Genomic DNA, 17,915 nt, shown 5'->3' on the forward strand with positions numbered 1-17,915 from the left:
TGCTTCCTTGGAATCACTGGCACTGCAGCTGTGGTGCATCCAATGACGCAGGACCCCTACTGCAATATTGTCTGACCTGAACCAGGCACATTGTTAATACAGAGGGGTTGGGATCATTTGGTCTACAACATTATGGTCGACAGTCATTAGGTCAACACCATTAGGTCGACATGGGAAAAGGTCGACATGGTTCTAGATCGAAAGGTCATTCATTTGATAGGTCATTAGTTCAACAATGTCTAGGTCGACAGTCAAAAGGTTGACATGGGGTTTTTCACTGTTTTTCGACCTGAATGTCAACACAGTCGACTTGGACACAGTTTAGAGTGCACCGCATCCCCTCGCTGCGCTCGCAATGTGTCGGGCACACTATTTTATTCTCCCATCACATGTTGGCTCAAAAAACAGTGACAACCCCATGTCGACCTTTTGACTGTCAACCTAGACAGTGTCGAACTAACGTCCTTTCGACCTAGAACCACGTCGACCTTTCCCCATGTTGACCTTTTCCCATGTCGACCTAATGACTGTCGACCATAATGCTGTCGACCAAATGACCGCATACCTTGAACAACATACACATGTGGTTTCCAATCCTAAATGTGGCCAAACATAGCGAAAGGTCTTAGATAGTTGTAATTTGGACATTTTTAGTCTCAGTAATCCTGGATTAAATTGCTTGATGTCAATCCTACAGCCGGAACACACCCATCGTCACTAGTGGCGGGGCTGCCAGAGATTTTGTGGTTGATCAGGGTCTCTAAATGGCGCTCACGCATCGCTGCTGATAGTGTTTCGATCTGCTGTGTTTGTCATGTGTCCCACTGCATTCCATGTACCTGGTCTTGGATGTTATTTTACTAATCTGTTTGCCAATTGGATCACAGCCATTGTTGTTGGCTGCCAGCCCTGACCCTTTGTCTAGCTTGTTGCTGAGACCACACTGGTCCCCATGCACGTTTGCAATAATCGTTATTTTTAACCGTGTGCATTTGCACTAGTCCTATATCTGGTGCAAGAGACCTTTACTATTAATTATCTTTATTTTATAAGGTGCCACAAGGTTTACATAGAGGGGGGGTTGAAATGAACAAGTTACAGAAGTACAAACAAGTAAACAATTTAATTGATAATTATCATGCGCAATTCACATGTGACAATGTCGACATGGGTGTAGGTCGACATGGGTGTAGGTCGGCAGGTCAACACAAGCATTAGGTGGACAGTGTTCGACTGACAGCCAAAAGGTCAACATTGGGTTTTTCACTGTTTTTTTTACCCGAATGTCGACACAGTCGACATGGACACCGTTTCCAGTGCACCCCATCCCCTTGCATCGCCAGCTACGCTCGCCATGCTTGGGGCAAAGTACCTCGCTATGCTTCGGGCACACTATTTTATTCTCCCACCACGCCCTAGTGGATGGTAGGGCATGAAATACCGCCTGTCGGCACATGTCGGCACATGTCGGCTCAACATAATGACCAGTCAACCTAGACCCCTGTCGACCTAGACCCATGTCGACCTAGACCCATGTCTACCTAACGGTGTCGACCAACATGCTGTAGACCCAATGACCGTATCCCTGCATAATATGGTGCTCTTCTCTGCAAAATGATCATTTGGGAAACACTGGCCAGAAACTGTTGGAGTCACCGCGCTGCAATCTCTGGGGAGGTGATATTACGCTAAACTATGATACATTCTTGTTCCCCATTGTTGTGTAATGTGAGCTGATCCTTATCCCGATTTGTATTGAATTTCTGGCCATGATCTGCACAATGGCAGTGTGGATACAGTAGGAAAAGAGCAGCACGGATGGCACAGTGGTGAGCATTACTGCCTTCTCAGCCCTGGCCTGGCGCAGCTGTGCAGAGTTTGTGTGTACCGAGTACTGTCTACTGCTTAGTGGAAGAAGTCAGGTGCTGCACTGTAATATTACATGCAGCACTGTGTAGGAGCCAGCACTGCATACTGTCCGCATCTCCGGGACTGGACCGGATTGGAGGTCACACCCCCAATATGTGAGGCCTTGACCCTTTTCGGTCGCACAAGCAAAAAACAGTCCCTCCCGCGTCCGGTGTCACTTGAGGCAGGGATGCAGCGATGTCCTTGTACCCGTAATGGAGAATATAGATTGTTAGCTCCTCTGGGGCATGTGAATGACTGATATATGCCCTGAGTAATATGAATGTGCTATATAATAACAGATAATAATAAAGTGAGTAATATAAAGAGAGAGCCAGCTCTATACCAGGTTCCTAAGCCGTTCATATGCCCAGTAACCCCGGGTAACCTGCGGCTTACAACATTGAAAATATTCTTGCCAACAATCTTCTTGATGTTAACACCTTCAGGTCGATTTAATTGGCTCACACATGGTTCCCTGTAACCTTTAATTACTAACGACATAGTTTTCTCAGCCAAGCTGCCTCTACATCACCAGACGGGGTTTTCCCATGTAGCTGACCAGACCATGAATTCAGGGTCCTCTTATCTCTAGTCCACCGTTAGTCTTGTGCCCAATGTCAGCTCAGCAAATACGGAAATGATTGATCACTACAATTAAATATAATTGTGCAAATGGCCCCCTCCTCTCCACCCCCTTTGTTTTGGACATTAGCCATAGCCTTCTGTTACATGCCAGAAAGGAACCGTAACACAAGGATGACCAGGAACTAGATGGTGACTGTACACATTCTGCATGTACGCAGAGACATCTCTGGCTTGATGCCCAGGTCATAGAGGAAGCGGATTATAATAATAGCACCCACCCCCACTGGCATTATAACTGGGGCACAAGAAATGTCTGTGCAGGAAAACAAAGAGGGCAGTCTACGTGGGATATGGTCATCTATCAGACCACACTTATGTCGACAGTCATTAGGTCGACCACATTGTGTCGACAGGGGGGAAAGTCTACAGCAGGCATGAAACTACACATCTCAGCATGGTTTGCTATAGTTTTAGCATTCTCTAATAGCAAAACTCTGGCAAAGCATGCTGGGAAGTGTAGTTTCACAACATCTGGAGGGCCAACGTTGGACATGCCTGGTCTACAGGGTTGTAGGTCGATATGGGTCAAGGTCGACATGGGTTTAGGTCAACATGGGCCAAGGTCGACATGGGCCAAGGTCGACAGTCGTTAGGTCGACATGGGTTTTTCACTGTTTTTTGAGCCGACATGTGCCGTCAGGCGGTATTTCATGCCCTACCATCCACTAAGGCGTGGTGGGAGAATAAAATAGTGTGCCCGAAGCATGGCGAGCGATGCGAGGGGCTGCGGGTCACTTCCAACTGTTTCGACATTTGGGTAAAAAAACAGTGAAAAACCCATGTCGACCTAACGACCTAATGACTGTCGACCTAGACCCATGTCTACCTTGGCCCATGTCGACCTAAACCCATGTCGACCTACAACCCTGTCAACCTTCCCCCCTGTCGACCCAACGTGGTCGACCTAATGACTGTCGACCTAAGTGTGGTCTAAGAGATGATCCACACCCGTCTACGTATAGACGGGCATATGTATCAATATTATTTTTACTAAAATGATGTAAAGAGGGTTTTTCATATCCTTTTGACATTATGTGATCTGCCTAAATTTACTCTGGGTAATTGTGTCTATGGATACTTGGTGGAGCAGTGGGAGCCTTGGGCCTTATTCTAGTTCACTCTTTCTGACAAAATTCTTCTTAGATGGGCAAAACCATATGCACTGCAGGTGGGGCAGATGTAATTTGTGCAGAGAGAATTAGATTTCGGTGGGGTTTTACTTCAAAGTGAGATCTATATTGCAGTGTAAAAATAAAGCAGTCAGTATTTTTCCTGCACAGAAACAAAATAACTCACCCAAATCTAATTCTCTCTGCACATGTTACATCTGCTCCCCTGCAGTGCACATGGTTTTGTCCATATAAGAAGGATGTTGTCAGAAAGTGTGAACTAGAATAAGGCCCTTTGTGTCCATGTGGATATTAAAGTATGAAAAAGTCTAAACCAGGGGTGTCAAACTCAAATTCATCGGGGGCCGCATCAGCAGTTTGGTCACCCTCATAGGGCCGCTGTATAATAATAATGCAATGACACCACAGGCTGCTCCCGCTGTATAATAATAATGCAATGACAGCACAGGCTGCTCCCGCTGTATAATATAACAATAGTAATGCCATGACACAAATTATTATACAGGGGGAGCAGCCTGTGGTGTCATGGCATTATTATTATACAGGGGGAGCAGCCTGTGGTGTCATGGCATAATGCCATGACACCACAGGCTGCTCCCCCTGTACAATAATAATGACACCACAGGCTGCTCCCCCTGTACAATAATAATTACACCACAGGCAGCTCCCCCTGTATAATATAAAAGTAATGCCATGACACCACCACCAGATATATTGTTTTTTTATGTAACTTACTGTATTTTATCCCTCAGGCTCCTTTACTGCTGCTGCTGCTGCGGCTCCAGTAATTTCAATTCCACTCTCTGCGCCGTGGCCTGTCCTGCTGCGGCCCCCCGACTCGGCCTGCCTTCCTTCCTCTCTGCAGACGCGTGGGTGGGAGGCGTCATCGTCATGACGTCCCCACCCAGCGTCCGCCACTGCCTCGATAAGAGGGAACAGGCTGCCGGGCCCTCCTCCACGTAGCCGTGGAGGCTGGCGGCCATGTTCCTGTGGCTGCAGACATCTTAAAAGAACATGGCCGCCGGCAGTGCAAAAAAAACCTCTAATAAAAGAGAATAAAAGGTGAAGGCTGGCGGCGGCTGCGCGGGCCACATGACGAGGTCTGTCGGGCCGGATTTGGCCCGCGGGCCTTGTGTTTGACACCCGTGGTCTAAACAATGAAGAAAAAAAAGTGAAAAACTCATGTTAACCTTTGGCTTGTGTCAATGTTGACCTTTTTGCTGTTGACATTATGGGGCAGATGTATTAAACCTTAACAAGAGATAAATGCAAGGGTGATAAAGAGAGATAAACGTCCAGCCAATCAGCTCCTTGCTGACTTTTTTCAAACACAGCCTGTAACATGGCAGTTAGCAGGTGATTGGCTGGATGTTTATCTCTCTTTGTCACCCTTGGATTTATCTCTTGTTAAAGCTTTTAATACATCTGCCCCATTGACTGTTGACCTATCTCCCAGAAGCCAGGCTATGCAGGCGGGGGTGTCCGATTAAATATATTATGCTGAGCATCACACGTGTTCAGCTATCAAGCAACATGTAACGTGTTCACCAACCGCTTCCATACATAGCCTACATTCATCCTACATACATCATACTTGCCTACTTTTGAAAACTAGTTTCAGGGAGATTATAGTTGGTAGTAGAATTTTGCACAGCACCCCATTGAGGAAATTGCTAGACTAATGAGGTAGAGGGGGAGATTGCTGCTATGTCAGGGAGTCTCCTACAGAATGCAGGAGGGGAGGTAACTATGGTGTAACAGTGTAATGTGTGCTAGGTGACATGGGGAGATTGCTAGACTAATGAGGGAGATAGGGAGATTGCTGCTATGTCAGGGAGTCTCCTCCAGAATGCAGGAGGGGAGGTAACTATGATGTAAAAGTGTAATGTGGGATAGGTGAAATGAGGGAGATTGCTAGACTAATGAGGGAGAGAGGGAGATTGCTGCTATGTCAGGGAGTCTCCTCCAGAATGCAGGAGGGGAGGTAACTATGATGTAAAAGTGTAATGTGGGATAGGTGAAATGAGGGAGATTGCTAGACTAATGAGGGTGAGAGGGAGATTGCTGCTATGTCAGGGAGTCTCCTGCAGAATGCAGGAGGGGAGGTAACTCTGATGTAACAGTGTAATGTGGGCTAGGTGACATGAGGGAGATTGGTAGACTAATGAGGAAGAGAGGGAGATTGCTGCTATGTCAGAGAGTTTCTTGCAGAATGCAGGCTGGGAGATAACTATAATGTAACAGTGTAATGTGGGCTAGGTGACATGAGGGAGATTGCTAGACTAATGAAGGAGAGAGGGAGATTGTTGCTATGTCAGGGAGTCTCCTGCAGAATGCAGGATGGGAGGTAACTGATATAACAGTGTAATGTGGGCTAGGTGACATGGGGGAGATTGCTAGACTAATGAGGGAGAGAGGGAGATTGCTGCTATGTCAGGGAGTCTCCTGCAGAATGCAGAAGGGTAGGTAACTATGATGTAACAGTGTAATGTGGGCTAGGTGACATGAGGGAGATTGGTAGACTAATGAGGGAGAGAGGGAGATTGCTGCTATGTCAGGGAGTCTCCTGCAGAATGCAGGAGGGGAGGTAACTATGATGTAACAGTGTAATGTGGGCTAGGTGACATGAGGGAGATTGCTAGACTAGTAAGGGAGATTGCTGCTATGTCAGGGAGTCTCCTGCAGAATGCAGGAGGGGAGGTAACTATGATGTAACAGTGTAATGTGGGCTAGGTGACATTAGGGAGATTGCTAGACTAATGAGGGAGAGAGGGAGATTGCTGCTATGTCAGGGAGTCGCCTTCAGAATGCAGGAGGGGAGGTAACTATGATGTAAAAGTGTAATGTGGGATAGGTGACATGAGGGAGATTGCTAGACTAATGAGGGAGAGAGGGAGATTGCTGCTATGTCAGGGACTCTTCTGCAGAATGCAGGAGGGGAGGTAACTCTGATGTAACAGTGTAATGTGGGCTAGGTGACATGAGGGAGATTGGTAGACTAATGAGGGAGAGAGGGAGATTGCTGCTATGTCAGGGAGTCTCCTGCAGAATGCAGGGTGGGAGATAACTATGATGTAACAGTGTAATGTGGGCTAGGTGACATGAGGGAGATTGCTAGACATGCATGACTCTATCCCAGTCACATGACTCTATCTCAGTCACATGACTCTATCCCAGTCACATGACAATCGATGTATGCTAAATGAGATTATTTTTTCCAGTGTGTCACTTGAGGTGCAAGGCTTCCAGATTATCCGGCCTCACGTGATTCCCACCACACCCAGGGTTAAAAGAACAATTAAAGTTATTACCTTAAAGGGAAATTCACAGTTTTTTTTTTTATATTTTACATTTATATTAGGGTTGCCTACCATCCCGGAATGGCCTGTGGGCTCCTTAAAATCAAGTCCTCCCAGATACCGGTGGCCAACCAGCATCTCCCCTACGGCAACATTAATTTGCGGCGATCCATGAATTTTTGTGGGAGGGGGTGGGATTAAAGATGCAAATTGCGGGATTTGCGGTACTGGAGGGCAGGGCTTGATGACGTCTACATAAGGTAGCCCCCCCTCCCAGAGGTGCTTCTGACAGTCTCCTCTCCGGACTTCTCCTGGAGAGGAGACATTAAAAGTAGGCAACCCTGATTTACCTTTACAGCCAAGGATAAAGCTCCAAGCAATTCCAGTTATATCTGTGGGGGTGTGGCCACGCTTCCTGGATATTACTATGCTCTACTCCAATACCGGGCCCCACTGATCTCTTAATGGCCCTGGGAATCATTCCCATAACACAGGCATGCCAGAACAAACGCAGGCGTGACTAAGGAAGATGCATCCGTGCCCAAGTGTTTTAGAGGAGGGCGTGTGACGTCAGCTAGGCTGATTAAATCGCAGCCGCCAGTAAGTCCAGAGCTACTCTGAGCCTGCGATCATTCGATGCTGAGCGGCTTATCAATGGTTTCGGACATATTCTCACAGCTGCAAACAGATTCACTGCAGTACACATCGAGTCGCACCGCGAGTACATTCATTCCCAGGGTGGGATTTCACTCTAGCTGGCCAGGAGATCCAGTATCCTCTGCTGTATAAAGGGCGGTCCCAGCTGGTTGCATCAGAGTATAACCAGGGAGCGGCATGATGGGATACTCGTGCCTGCCCTCTACGTTACCCCAATGAGCTCATACAGGATTTCCATCTCCACCTCTGCTGTTTCCGGTGACTGGTTATTTTTGGCAGCTGCCTGGGGTCCAGACCTTGTGTTATTTAACTTAATGGGAGCATTGCCTTGAAAAGACTAGAAGCAACCATGGCTTGGCGCAGTCTCCAGTGAACTTCCTATACCATAGAGACTGGCGCAATCTCCAGTGAACTTCCTATACCATAGAGACTGGCGCAGTCTCCAGTGAACTTCCTATACCATAGAGACTGGCGCAATCTCCAGTGAACTTCCTATACCATAGAGACTGGCGAAGTCTCCAGTGAACTTCCTATACCATAGAGACTGGCGCAGTCTCCAGTGAACTTCCTATACCATAGAGACTGGCGCAGTCTCCAGTGAACTTCCTATACCATAGAGACTGGCGCAGTCTCCAGTGAACTTCCTATACCATAGAGCAGTGTTTTTCAACCACTGTGCCGTGGCACACTAGTGTGCCTTGAGCTGTTCTCAAGTGTGCTCCCAGATCTAGAGATGCCCAAACTAGTTTACAGCCAACACCAGTGCAACTGTCTCTTCTTTTCATGTAAAGGGCCAATGTATTTTATTTGTGTTACCTGTGGGGACCAGTGTGATTGTATTTTATATGGGGGGCAATAGGTTTGTTTTTTTCCTGTGGGGGGCAATGTGTTTTGCCCTGTGGGGATCTCATGGTGTGCCTTGGCAATTTTAAAATCTTGTTTAGTGTGCCCCAAGGTAAAAAGGTTGAAAATCACAGCCATAGAGACTATTTACAGCAGATAATTATCGTTACTAATAACTTATTGTAAGTTCGATATTCAAAAGATGCGAGTGTTTCATAGGACACAAGAAATTTAGATTGGGGGTCCCTGTCTCCAGCAGTGTTTGGGGGCCCATGGTAGACTTTGCTAGAGAAAGCGTCCTCATGCCTTTGATCTATAGCAAATCTATCATCATTATGGGCAGCGTGGTCCATCACAGCACTAAGGTCATAGGTTCAACCCAAAGAAGGTCCTTTATGTGCACAATTTGGGTCCTATGGACGCAGGGTGCGAGCGGGCATGGCAAACTACATGGTAATCCCATGGTAATCGGCCGGTGACGTGGGTGCGGCACTGCAGGCGGCGTTTGGTCCACACACAGCCCTCGCAGCATTGCGTGTGGACCAGAATAAGGTCCTATATGTGTATAGTACCATCACTGGTGTAGGGTCTCATTGCAACCCTGTGTACAGGGTCCCATAGGGAATCGCTAGCCTACACCATTCATGTTAATGTTCAAAGAAAGTCTTTATCCATAAGGTGAGGTCCTCATTCTGGTTGGCTCGCAAAGCAGTGTGATTTCGCGGCTTTGCGAGCCTTGTAGGCAGCCTGCCGTTCGCCCGATCGCCCCCCACTATTCTCATTTCCCCCCCGCAGTGCTGCAGATGGATTATTTGCATATACGTCCTTTCACAGCCTTGCGTGGGTGGCCAAAATCGTTCACACCTTTGGATGATACAGATTGTCCGGTCGTTTTGGATTGAAAATAAAAGATACCTTTGGATGAAAATAGGGCACTGCCCTTTGGTGAGTTTCCATTTCCTATATATTTATAAAGAAACCGTTATGGGAACATCTCCTAGCTAGACTAGGTGAGTCACCTTGAGATTTGGAAGAAGTTGAGATCTAACATATGAACCTTCACCAATCTGAAATTGTACTGTTATATTTTTTCTTTTCCATATTGCTGGAGTCTTGACCCATATTTTAGGGAATCAAGAAACACTTCCGGAGGTAGCGCTGTGGAGATCCACATCTTGTTGTCTTGTGGTATTTCTTGTTTGGGTTTGGTATCCCAACTCTGTGGTATTTCCAGCAGCAATCTCTGTTTGTGAGCGCGAGTAACTTTTGTCATTTCTTGTACTTAAGTGCTCTGTGAACAGGGCGGGCATCTGCCCACGGAACCCAGGTAGCTGCCCCCGTTCGCATGTGGAAGCCCAGCATTTTCCAGGGCGCACCCAGCGTTTTCGTGGGAACACTCATGAAAAGCTGGGCATTCGCATGCAAATGTCCCCACCACGCCACCTGCATGCCCCCCACCCACTGCGAGCGCCTCGGAGACTATGTAAGTCTCTGAGGGCACCCACAGAGAAGACTTGTATATGAGCATGTGCAGATCTTTAACATCGGTCCCAATTGCCAATTCGCAACGGGATGAACCTAGAATCAGGGCCTTCGTGAAGAGGAAGCACCGCTGTTATCTGTATTATATAGATAGCATGTAACATCTTTACTGTTTTATTGTGGAAATCAATCATGGCGGGGCGGCATGTTGCTTCCAAAGTCTGACTTAGTTCTCCAAATATGTGGTTGCGTTACTATTAGTGATTAGTGGCCAGATTCCCCTGCAGATATACCACAACAGAGCCCACGAGAAAGCAATGATCCGTGGCCTGGTACCGAATATGCTGCTCCTGTCCTGGACTTTCCTCCTCAATACCTTGAGGAGAATTAAATCATCGTGAAACGATCGGCCCACGTCCCAGTCAGGCTCATACAGACTCAGCAAATGAGCCAGCGAGCAAACATTTCACATTTGTGTCCTAGTCAGCTGCGTGGGGGACCCGGTACACTTGGGTTCCGACAGTCGGGATCCCGACAGTCATTAGCCCGGCATCGGGATCCCGACTGTCCGGACTCAGACAGCATGGTGAGCGCAACAAAGCCCCTTGCGGGTTGCTGCGCTCGCCACGCTGCGGGCACGGTGGCTGGCTACACTTGCCACCTTTTCTATTCTCTCTCTATGGGGGTCGTGGACCCCCACGAGGGAAAATAGCCCGTGGCCGTCAGGCACCTGTCTGTCGGCGTTTTGACAGTCGGGATCCCGATGTCGGGTAAATGACTGTAGGGATCCCGACTGTCGGGACCGCGTCCGGCACCCGTACACTTATACAGTATCCATGTCAACCTATGTCAACATAAACACAAAAAGGGGAAAACTCACGTCAATCTTTTTCCATGTCGGCCTTTCATGTCCACATTTTGACTATGTTGAGTTAATACATGTCAGTCTCAATGGTGCCAGAAGAAATAACCCAAGTCTAGGGACTCAACAGTCCAATACGGGTAGTGACCAGATTGGATACGGGACCGGCCTGGGTCACGATGCAGTCAGACCCGGATTACACCGCATAGCACTGGGTTGGCTGCCTGCAGTAGCGTTTGGCGATGACATCATCTCCAAGTATCCACTGTAAAGCTGGATAGACCTAGTGTGTACTGCTGGACCCCAGGATAACCTGGTGTGTAAGGGGGTTTTGAGAGTATTGCTTTTGCAATTCAATTAAAGTCATCCTGTTCCTTCCCATCCATCTCCATACTCTTCCCTATATTTATCCAGGAATCTCCTCGGAATATACCTTTGGTCACTGCAAACACAGACAGCCGGGTTACCATGACAACAGAGTTGTCAGGTTGTGTTGTACACATCTACTGTCTATTTCCAGGAATCCCTCCTTTATGGGGCCATCGAAATGTCTTCCGTGATGCCGGAGAAAGTTCTTTCTCCATACAGATGCAAATGAATTCTTTATCTTACGGGAAGGAAATGAGATGTGGGAACAGTGGGGTCATTGTGAGACAGGGGCCCTGGCCAAAAGCCCAGATTAACAACTTCATTTCAGGTTGTGTATTTCAGAGAGAGAGAGCGAGGAATAATTGTCCTCCCACATTCCTGCATCCACCCCTTCCCTGCTGGGACCCTGGTGTCTGCTCCTCCACGAACAAAGGTCTTCTACACAACCGGTGGGAAACTCATCGAAGAAACACAATAATGCTCCTTTATGAAATATTCAGACCCGTTTATCGGGTACCAAAAGTCTCCCTCATAGGAGAGAACCATCCAGAACAGGGTCACTGTTAGTAACTGGTGTGTAGTATAATAATGGCTCCATGCATGTCATTGGTCACACATGCTCACCATACAAACGAGAGCATCAGCTTAGCCATTGCATATGAATAGGGTTTGTATTTATCAACAAGCAAATCCACCTGTAATAGGCAGTTTGGATGCGTGAACCCCAATTATATATACGTCACCCACCATCTTTCTGCATCAATGAGACATGACACCTCCATCATTAGATCTTGAACCCCGAAAACTTTAAGTTAAATAAAAAGCTGAAAACCCTTTACTTAAGTAAGTTAAGGTAACATGATTGTATTGTTTTGCAGGTACAAGGAGACTTTAACAAGGTGGAGTTCTATAGAATGTGCTGGACTTTGTGCGCTAAGAAACACCTGGTTAGGAGCCCGCTGTGCATTAGTGAGGACAGTGCCTTCAAAGTGTGGACCATATTCAACTTCCTGTCAGATGACAAGTACCCGCTGACCATCGTTCCCGAAGAGGTAAATGCTACAGACTACTGTGAGAATAGCACTTCCACGGATGGCAGAGTTACAGAAGCAGGAATTGGGGCTCAGGGCTAATTCAGACCTGATCGCTGGGCTGCGAGATTTCAAAGGCAAACACCACCCCGCCGCCACTGCATCTGCAATCCCCCCTCCCTTGTGCATGGCTGCAGATGCAATTGCAACTGTGCACATGAAAGGGAAAACCATTCAAATCCACTCAGCATCGAATGGTTTTCCCCTCTCGTCGCAGCACCGAGTTAAGTCTTGACTTACTCTCCGCCGTGATGGCCGTTGGGAGGAGGCTGCTAATGATGTCAGAGGCCCTCTCTCCCAATGGCTGGGGAACTCCGTATTTTCCAGAACACTCCCGGAAAACGCTGCATTCCCGCCCCCCAAATGTGCGCAGGGTGTTAATAAACCTACTGGCAGCCTGCGATGGGTAGGGGATACGATGTGGCCATGCTCCACTTTCGCAGCTGATGTGGCCGTGTCATGACTATAGATTTTCAAATGTCGCTAGGTAACCCAAAAATTGTCATTCACTTGAATCAATTAACATTACTGAGAGAGCAGCCTATCCAGTCACTAGAAACCAGTGACATCATTGAGAGTGCAGCCTATACAGTCACTAGTAACCATTGACATCAGTGAGAGTGCAGCCTATCCAGTCACTAGTACCCAGTGACATCACTGAGAGTGCAGCCTATCCAGTCACTAGTAAACAGTAAAATCACTGAGAGTGCAGCCTATCCAGTCACTAGTACCCAGTGACATCACTGAGAGTGAAGCCTATCCAGTCACTAGTACCCAGTGACATCACTGAGAGTGCAGCCTATCCAGTCACTAGAAACCAGTGACATCATTGAGAGTGCAGCCTATACAGTCACTAGTACCCATTGACATCAGTGAGAGTGCAGCCTATCCAGTCACTAGTATCCAGTGACATCACTGAGAGTGCAGCCTATCCAGTCACTAGTACCCAGTGACATTACTGAGAGTGCAGCCTATACAGTCACTAGTACCCAGTGACATCACTGATAGGGCAGCCTATTCAGTCACTAGTACCTAATGACATCACTGAGAGTGCAGCCTATCCAGTCACTAGTACCCAGTGACATCACTGAGAGTGCAGCCTATCCAGTCACTAGTAAACCGTAACATCACTGAGAGTGCAGCCTATACAGTCACTAGTATCCAGTGACATCACTGATAGGGCAGCCTATTCAGTCACTAGTACCTAATGACATCACTGAGAGTGCAGCCTATCCAGTCACTAGTACCCAGTGACATCACTGAGAGTGCAGCCTATCCAGTCACTAGTAAACAGTAACATCACTGAGAGTGCAGCCTATACAGTCACTAGTACCCAGTGACATCACTGATAGGGCAGCCTATTCAGTCACTAGTACCTAATGACCAGGGCCGGATATTCCACTAGGCCCGTGAGGCACAGGCCTAGGGGCGGCACATGTTAAGGGCGGCAGCCAGCAGTGTCGGTATTATGGGGAGCGAGCTATGCAGGTGCACGGAGCGCTGCGCGGCTCATCATCCCACAGCAGCAGCAGCATCCCGCCTGTCAGCTGTCATCCCACAGCAGCAGCATCCCGCACCTCGGCGTCAGCGGGCTGCAGTGCTGCTTGCTCTTGGGGTAACCGTCTAAGTGCTTCCGGGAACTCCGGGCTATGCAGAGCTCCCCGACCTCCCTCCGCCCTGTTAGGGTGTGTTGCACCTAGCTCTCGCCGCCACCCGGATATCTCAGCCATCTCTCTGCCCGCCTATAACTGCTGCTGCGGAGGGAGTGCGCGGAGTCCGGGCTGCCGGTGCCCACCACCGCCGCTATTGCCAACTCTGCCGCCCGGATGTTTCAGCCCTCTCCTTGGCCGCCGGTGACTGCTTCTGCAGAGGAGGGGAATGGTGTCCGGGCTATCGGTGCCCACCACCACCACCACTGCTATTGATGCCACTGCTGCTGCCTCCCGGGGGTCTCAGCCCTCTCTCTGCCGCCGGTGGCTTCTGCGAAAGATGAGCGTGGTGTTCTGGACCAGTGGAAGAGGTAACTCCGGGGAGCAGCCCACTTGACCTCCCTCCTATTTTAAAAATTCAAAAAGGGTCCTCTCTCTCCCTCTGGGGCCAGGGGGCGGCCTGACCCCTAAATCCGGCCCTGCTAATGACATCAGTGAGAGTGCAGCCTATCCAGTCACTAGTACCCAGTGACATCACTGAGTGCAGCCTATCCAGTCACTAGTACCCAGTGACATTACTGAGAGTGCAGCCTATACAGTCAACATCGAATGTCGAACTGTACCGTGTGTACACAACATTACCCTCAGGGAATAGTTACTTTCTTATTTCTTAGTTGTACCTGCAGAACAAAGAAAGAAGGACAGCAGGTGCAGTGTATGGTAAGGATTAGAAGTAGATATGATGTCATTGAGCGTTATACACAGTGTCACTGGGAAATTCCAGGTAACAGATCCGAAAAGGAAAGGAATCTTGCAGCCACATGCAGTACTGTATTGTACCAGAGATCTGGGTGCAAAGGGCAAAGATTGCTGCTTATTTTGTTACTGTGAGAACTGAGACCAGTACATTCCCTTCCCTGAGTCATGGCTGGATTCTTAAACTCGTACAGATTTCACAACCTGGCTTATATCCCATCACCTGAGCGGTGTCTTACAGCATTGCGTCATCGTGGGCAGATCTTTCTCCGTCTAACAAATTCATGATGATGATCACATTCCATCTAAAATCAGCTAGGGGCTCATTTATTAATTATCGGGAATTGGACCTGATAAATATAATTACTTACTGCCACAATTCCTGGAAAAAAATACATTTTTCACCACCGCCGGCATGTACCTGCTTGATCAAGCACATGTGTGACTGGAAAATTCCGGGATCCCTCTCCTGGCACTTCTAGCGATCTGAAGCCTACAGTATAGTCTACAATGGCTAACGCCATCTTTAAAAGTTGCTTTTGCGGTTGAAAATGGGGAATATCAGAAATATCTGCTGCAGTCCTCTGCGGATATATCTGGGGGATACTTACTATTTGCTTGTACCCACAAAACTAGTTATCAAAGGAATGCAACAACATAAAAGTGATAGTGCCTACTGACAAGGTGACATGCTATGAGGCCACACCCCCATGACCTGGAACCACGCCCCTTTATCATGCCTGCACATGGCCACTACAATGTCAGGACTGTTATGGAGCCCCAGACTGTCACTGACCCATAGTGATACCTGAAATTTGAGGATATCACACAAGAAATGTTTTCTTGTGGGATACACACAAAGTTATTGTCAGAAATAGGACCCTATGGGCCGCATGTATTGCGTTACCAGTCCGGCGACTCTGCCTTTGTTTTGCCTTGTAAAAGACTGCACCTTTAAAAAAAAACCCTCTGGTTTCGGCCGGCATCCCCCACGGTCGGCGGACTTGCACCGCTGTACATCACACCCTCTATCTTTGTGCGTTAAACAATACAAAACGCGCAAATGTGACACATGTCTATCCACTCACACAGAACCCAAGGTAGGGTGATTTACAGTGTCGCCGGGCCGTTCGTAGTGGGGAGGGAGAGAAGGGGCTTGACGGCCTGGTGACACTGTAAATCGCCAGGCCGTCTTTGTCCCAGGTGTCCACAAATATAAGGCAGTCTCCACTGACTTATATTTGCAAAGGCAGGGGAAATCGACATGCGAGGGACGGGTCTTCGTAACACATCCTCTTGCATGTTGCCATCACATCAAATGATTTTTGCAGGCTCAGAGTGGCCAGAGACTTATACCCCTTTTATACCAAAACGCCGGGTCGCACCCAGTTTTTTGGACCTAGCTTCAAGCCGGGAGCGACCCGGCGTTTGGTCCCTTTTACACCGCCCCCCCTTCCTCCGGTTCCTGAGCCGCCACTTGGAGATGACATCATCTCCAAGCGCCGATCGCCGCTGCTGGGACCCGGACCACTGCGCTGGCCCCAGCCCCCGTGCACCCCCCAGCCCTTGTCCGGGAGGTGAATGGATGCTGCACACAAGCATCCATTCACCTCCTCCGCTGCAGAGTATAGCAGACAGCAGCGCAGGCTGTCTGTGCCCCCCCCCCCGTCCAACCTGCGGACGCTGCGGTCCACAGGTTGTAAGTCCCCCATTGAAGTAAATGGGAGCCGTGTCGGATGACCCGGCGTACCCATTTACACCGCCCTCTACCCAGGTCCTAGCCATGTTCTACCCAGGTCAGGACCTGGGTTGAAGTCCTGTGTCTCATTTACACCGCCACTGACCCGGGTCTGACCCGCCGAACACCCGGGGTTTTGCGGCGGTGTAAAAGGGATATTAGTCGATGGCTGCAATGAACACAGGCATATCCAGCAATGAATACAGGCATATCCGGCAATGAATACAGGCATATCCGGCAATGAATACAGGCATATCCGGCAATGAATACAGGCATATCCGGCAATGAATACAGGCATATCCGGCCAAGAGCTGACGTCGCACACACCCTCCTTTAGTGTGTGTAGACACATCTGCGTTTTTCCTGACACTCCCGACATGTTTTTTGGCACGCACGCGTTTATCTTGGCACTCCCATGAAACGGATCAATCACAGGAGTTCATCGCAGGACAGCCTCACACATCCGTACTATGCGCAGTCTAATGATAATTTGCACCCATGTGATCAGGTGTGAATCGGCCCCATGATCTTGGATGAGTGTTCTATTCCATCTCCTGTACATAGGTGGGGGAATTTGGGCAATTATTAGCAATGTCATGACTAGTGGCACAGTAATCACGGTGGTGCCAGCGGAAGGTTTCATGATTAAGTGTATTATTATCAGTTCTGCAGTCTAGAACAATGGCAGCATTCTGTAAATAAAGGAAGAGGTTGTGTGATGCAAATCTGGATTTATCGGACAATTACCACAAGATCTTTCTGCCACAGATGTTCTGTTGTATGAGGAAATGTCTCAATGACAAATGTGCTGGGAAATGCATTCCCCCCCCCCCCCCATATACTTTTGTCACCTCTCTGGGTGACAAGCTGTGGCCTTCTGACGGGATGGCAGTTTGTTTCCCAATTACAGGGCACGCTCTGTGTGTTTTTAAGTGGGCTACCAGGGCACTAAAGAAGTGGAGACACGCACACACACGCACACACAGGCACGCACCAGCCAAAATACATCTGCTCTTAAAGCGTATATTGTGGCCAGTTCCCCTCTCCCCCTCCGAGACTACACAACCGTGATTTTTTTAAATGTATATTGACTTTAAATAGCAACATTCACACATATAGAACCTAATTGTTCTTTGCGTGTGGATTAAACGCTGCCCGCACTACCACCCCTTCCCCACCGCTGTGTTGTCTTAGGTCTGTGGGCGCCCTGTCTGCCCCCCCCCCCCCCACACTTGTATCACAGGAGCATTTACATGGGGACGACCAGAGTTTTTATGGGAACACCCCTGAAATGATGGGCACACCCCATGAGCTCGACCCCTTTCCACCGCCCCCCCGCTCTCACTGCTAGGTGCTAACGGGACAGTGAACAAGCAGTTGTGCCCACTGCCACATGCACATAAATGCGCATGGGCTAAACATCGCGACCCTGTGCAAACAAGCGGGGAAGCGATTAAATCAGCATAACCCCCATGATCTCTAT

General features: G+C 48.5%; 1 protein-coding gene across 1 annotated transcript in view; it reads left to right on the plus strand.

The window, feature by feature from the left end:
- The window catches only part of SWAP70 (switching B cell complex subunit SWAP70), a 67,205-nt gene that overhangs the window by 31,832 nt on the left and 17,458 nt on the right, over positions 1 to 17,915 (plus strand). The window contains exon 3 of the mRNA XM_083164706.1: positions 12,077 to 12,250. Within this exon, the coding sequence (XP_083020832.1) occupies positions 12,077 to 12,250 (174 nt within the window). The remainder of the gene's footprint in view (positions 1 to 12,076; positions 12,251 to 17,915) is intronic.

Source organism: Crinia signifera, chromosome 11 (assembly GCF_055691185.1).
Source record: "Crinia signifera chromosome 11, ASM5569118v1, whole genome shotgun sequence".
NCBI lineage: Eukaryota > Metazoa > Chordata > Amphibia > Anura > Myobatrachidae > Crinia > Crinia signifera.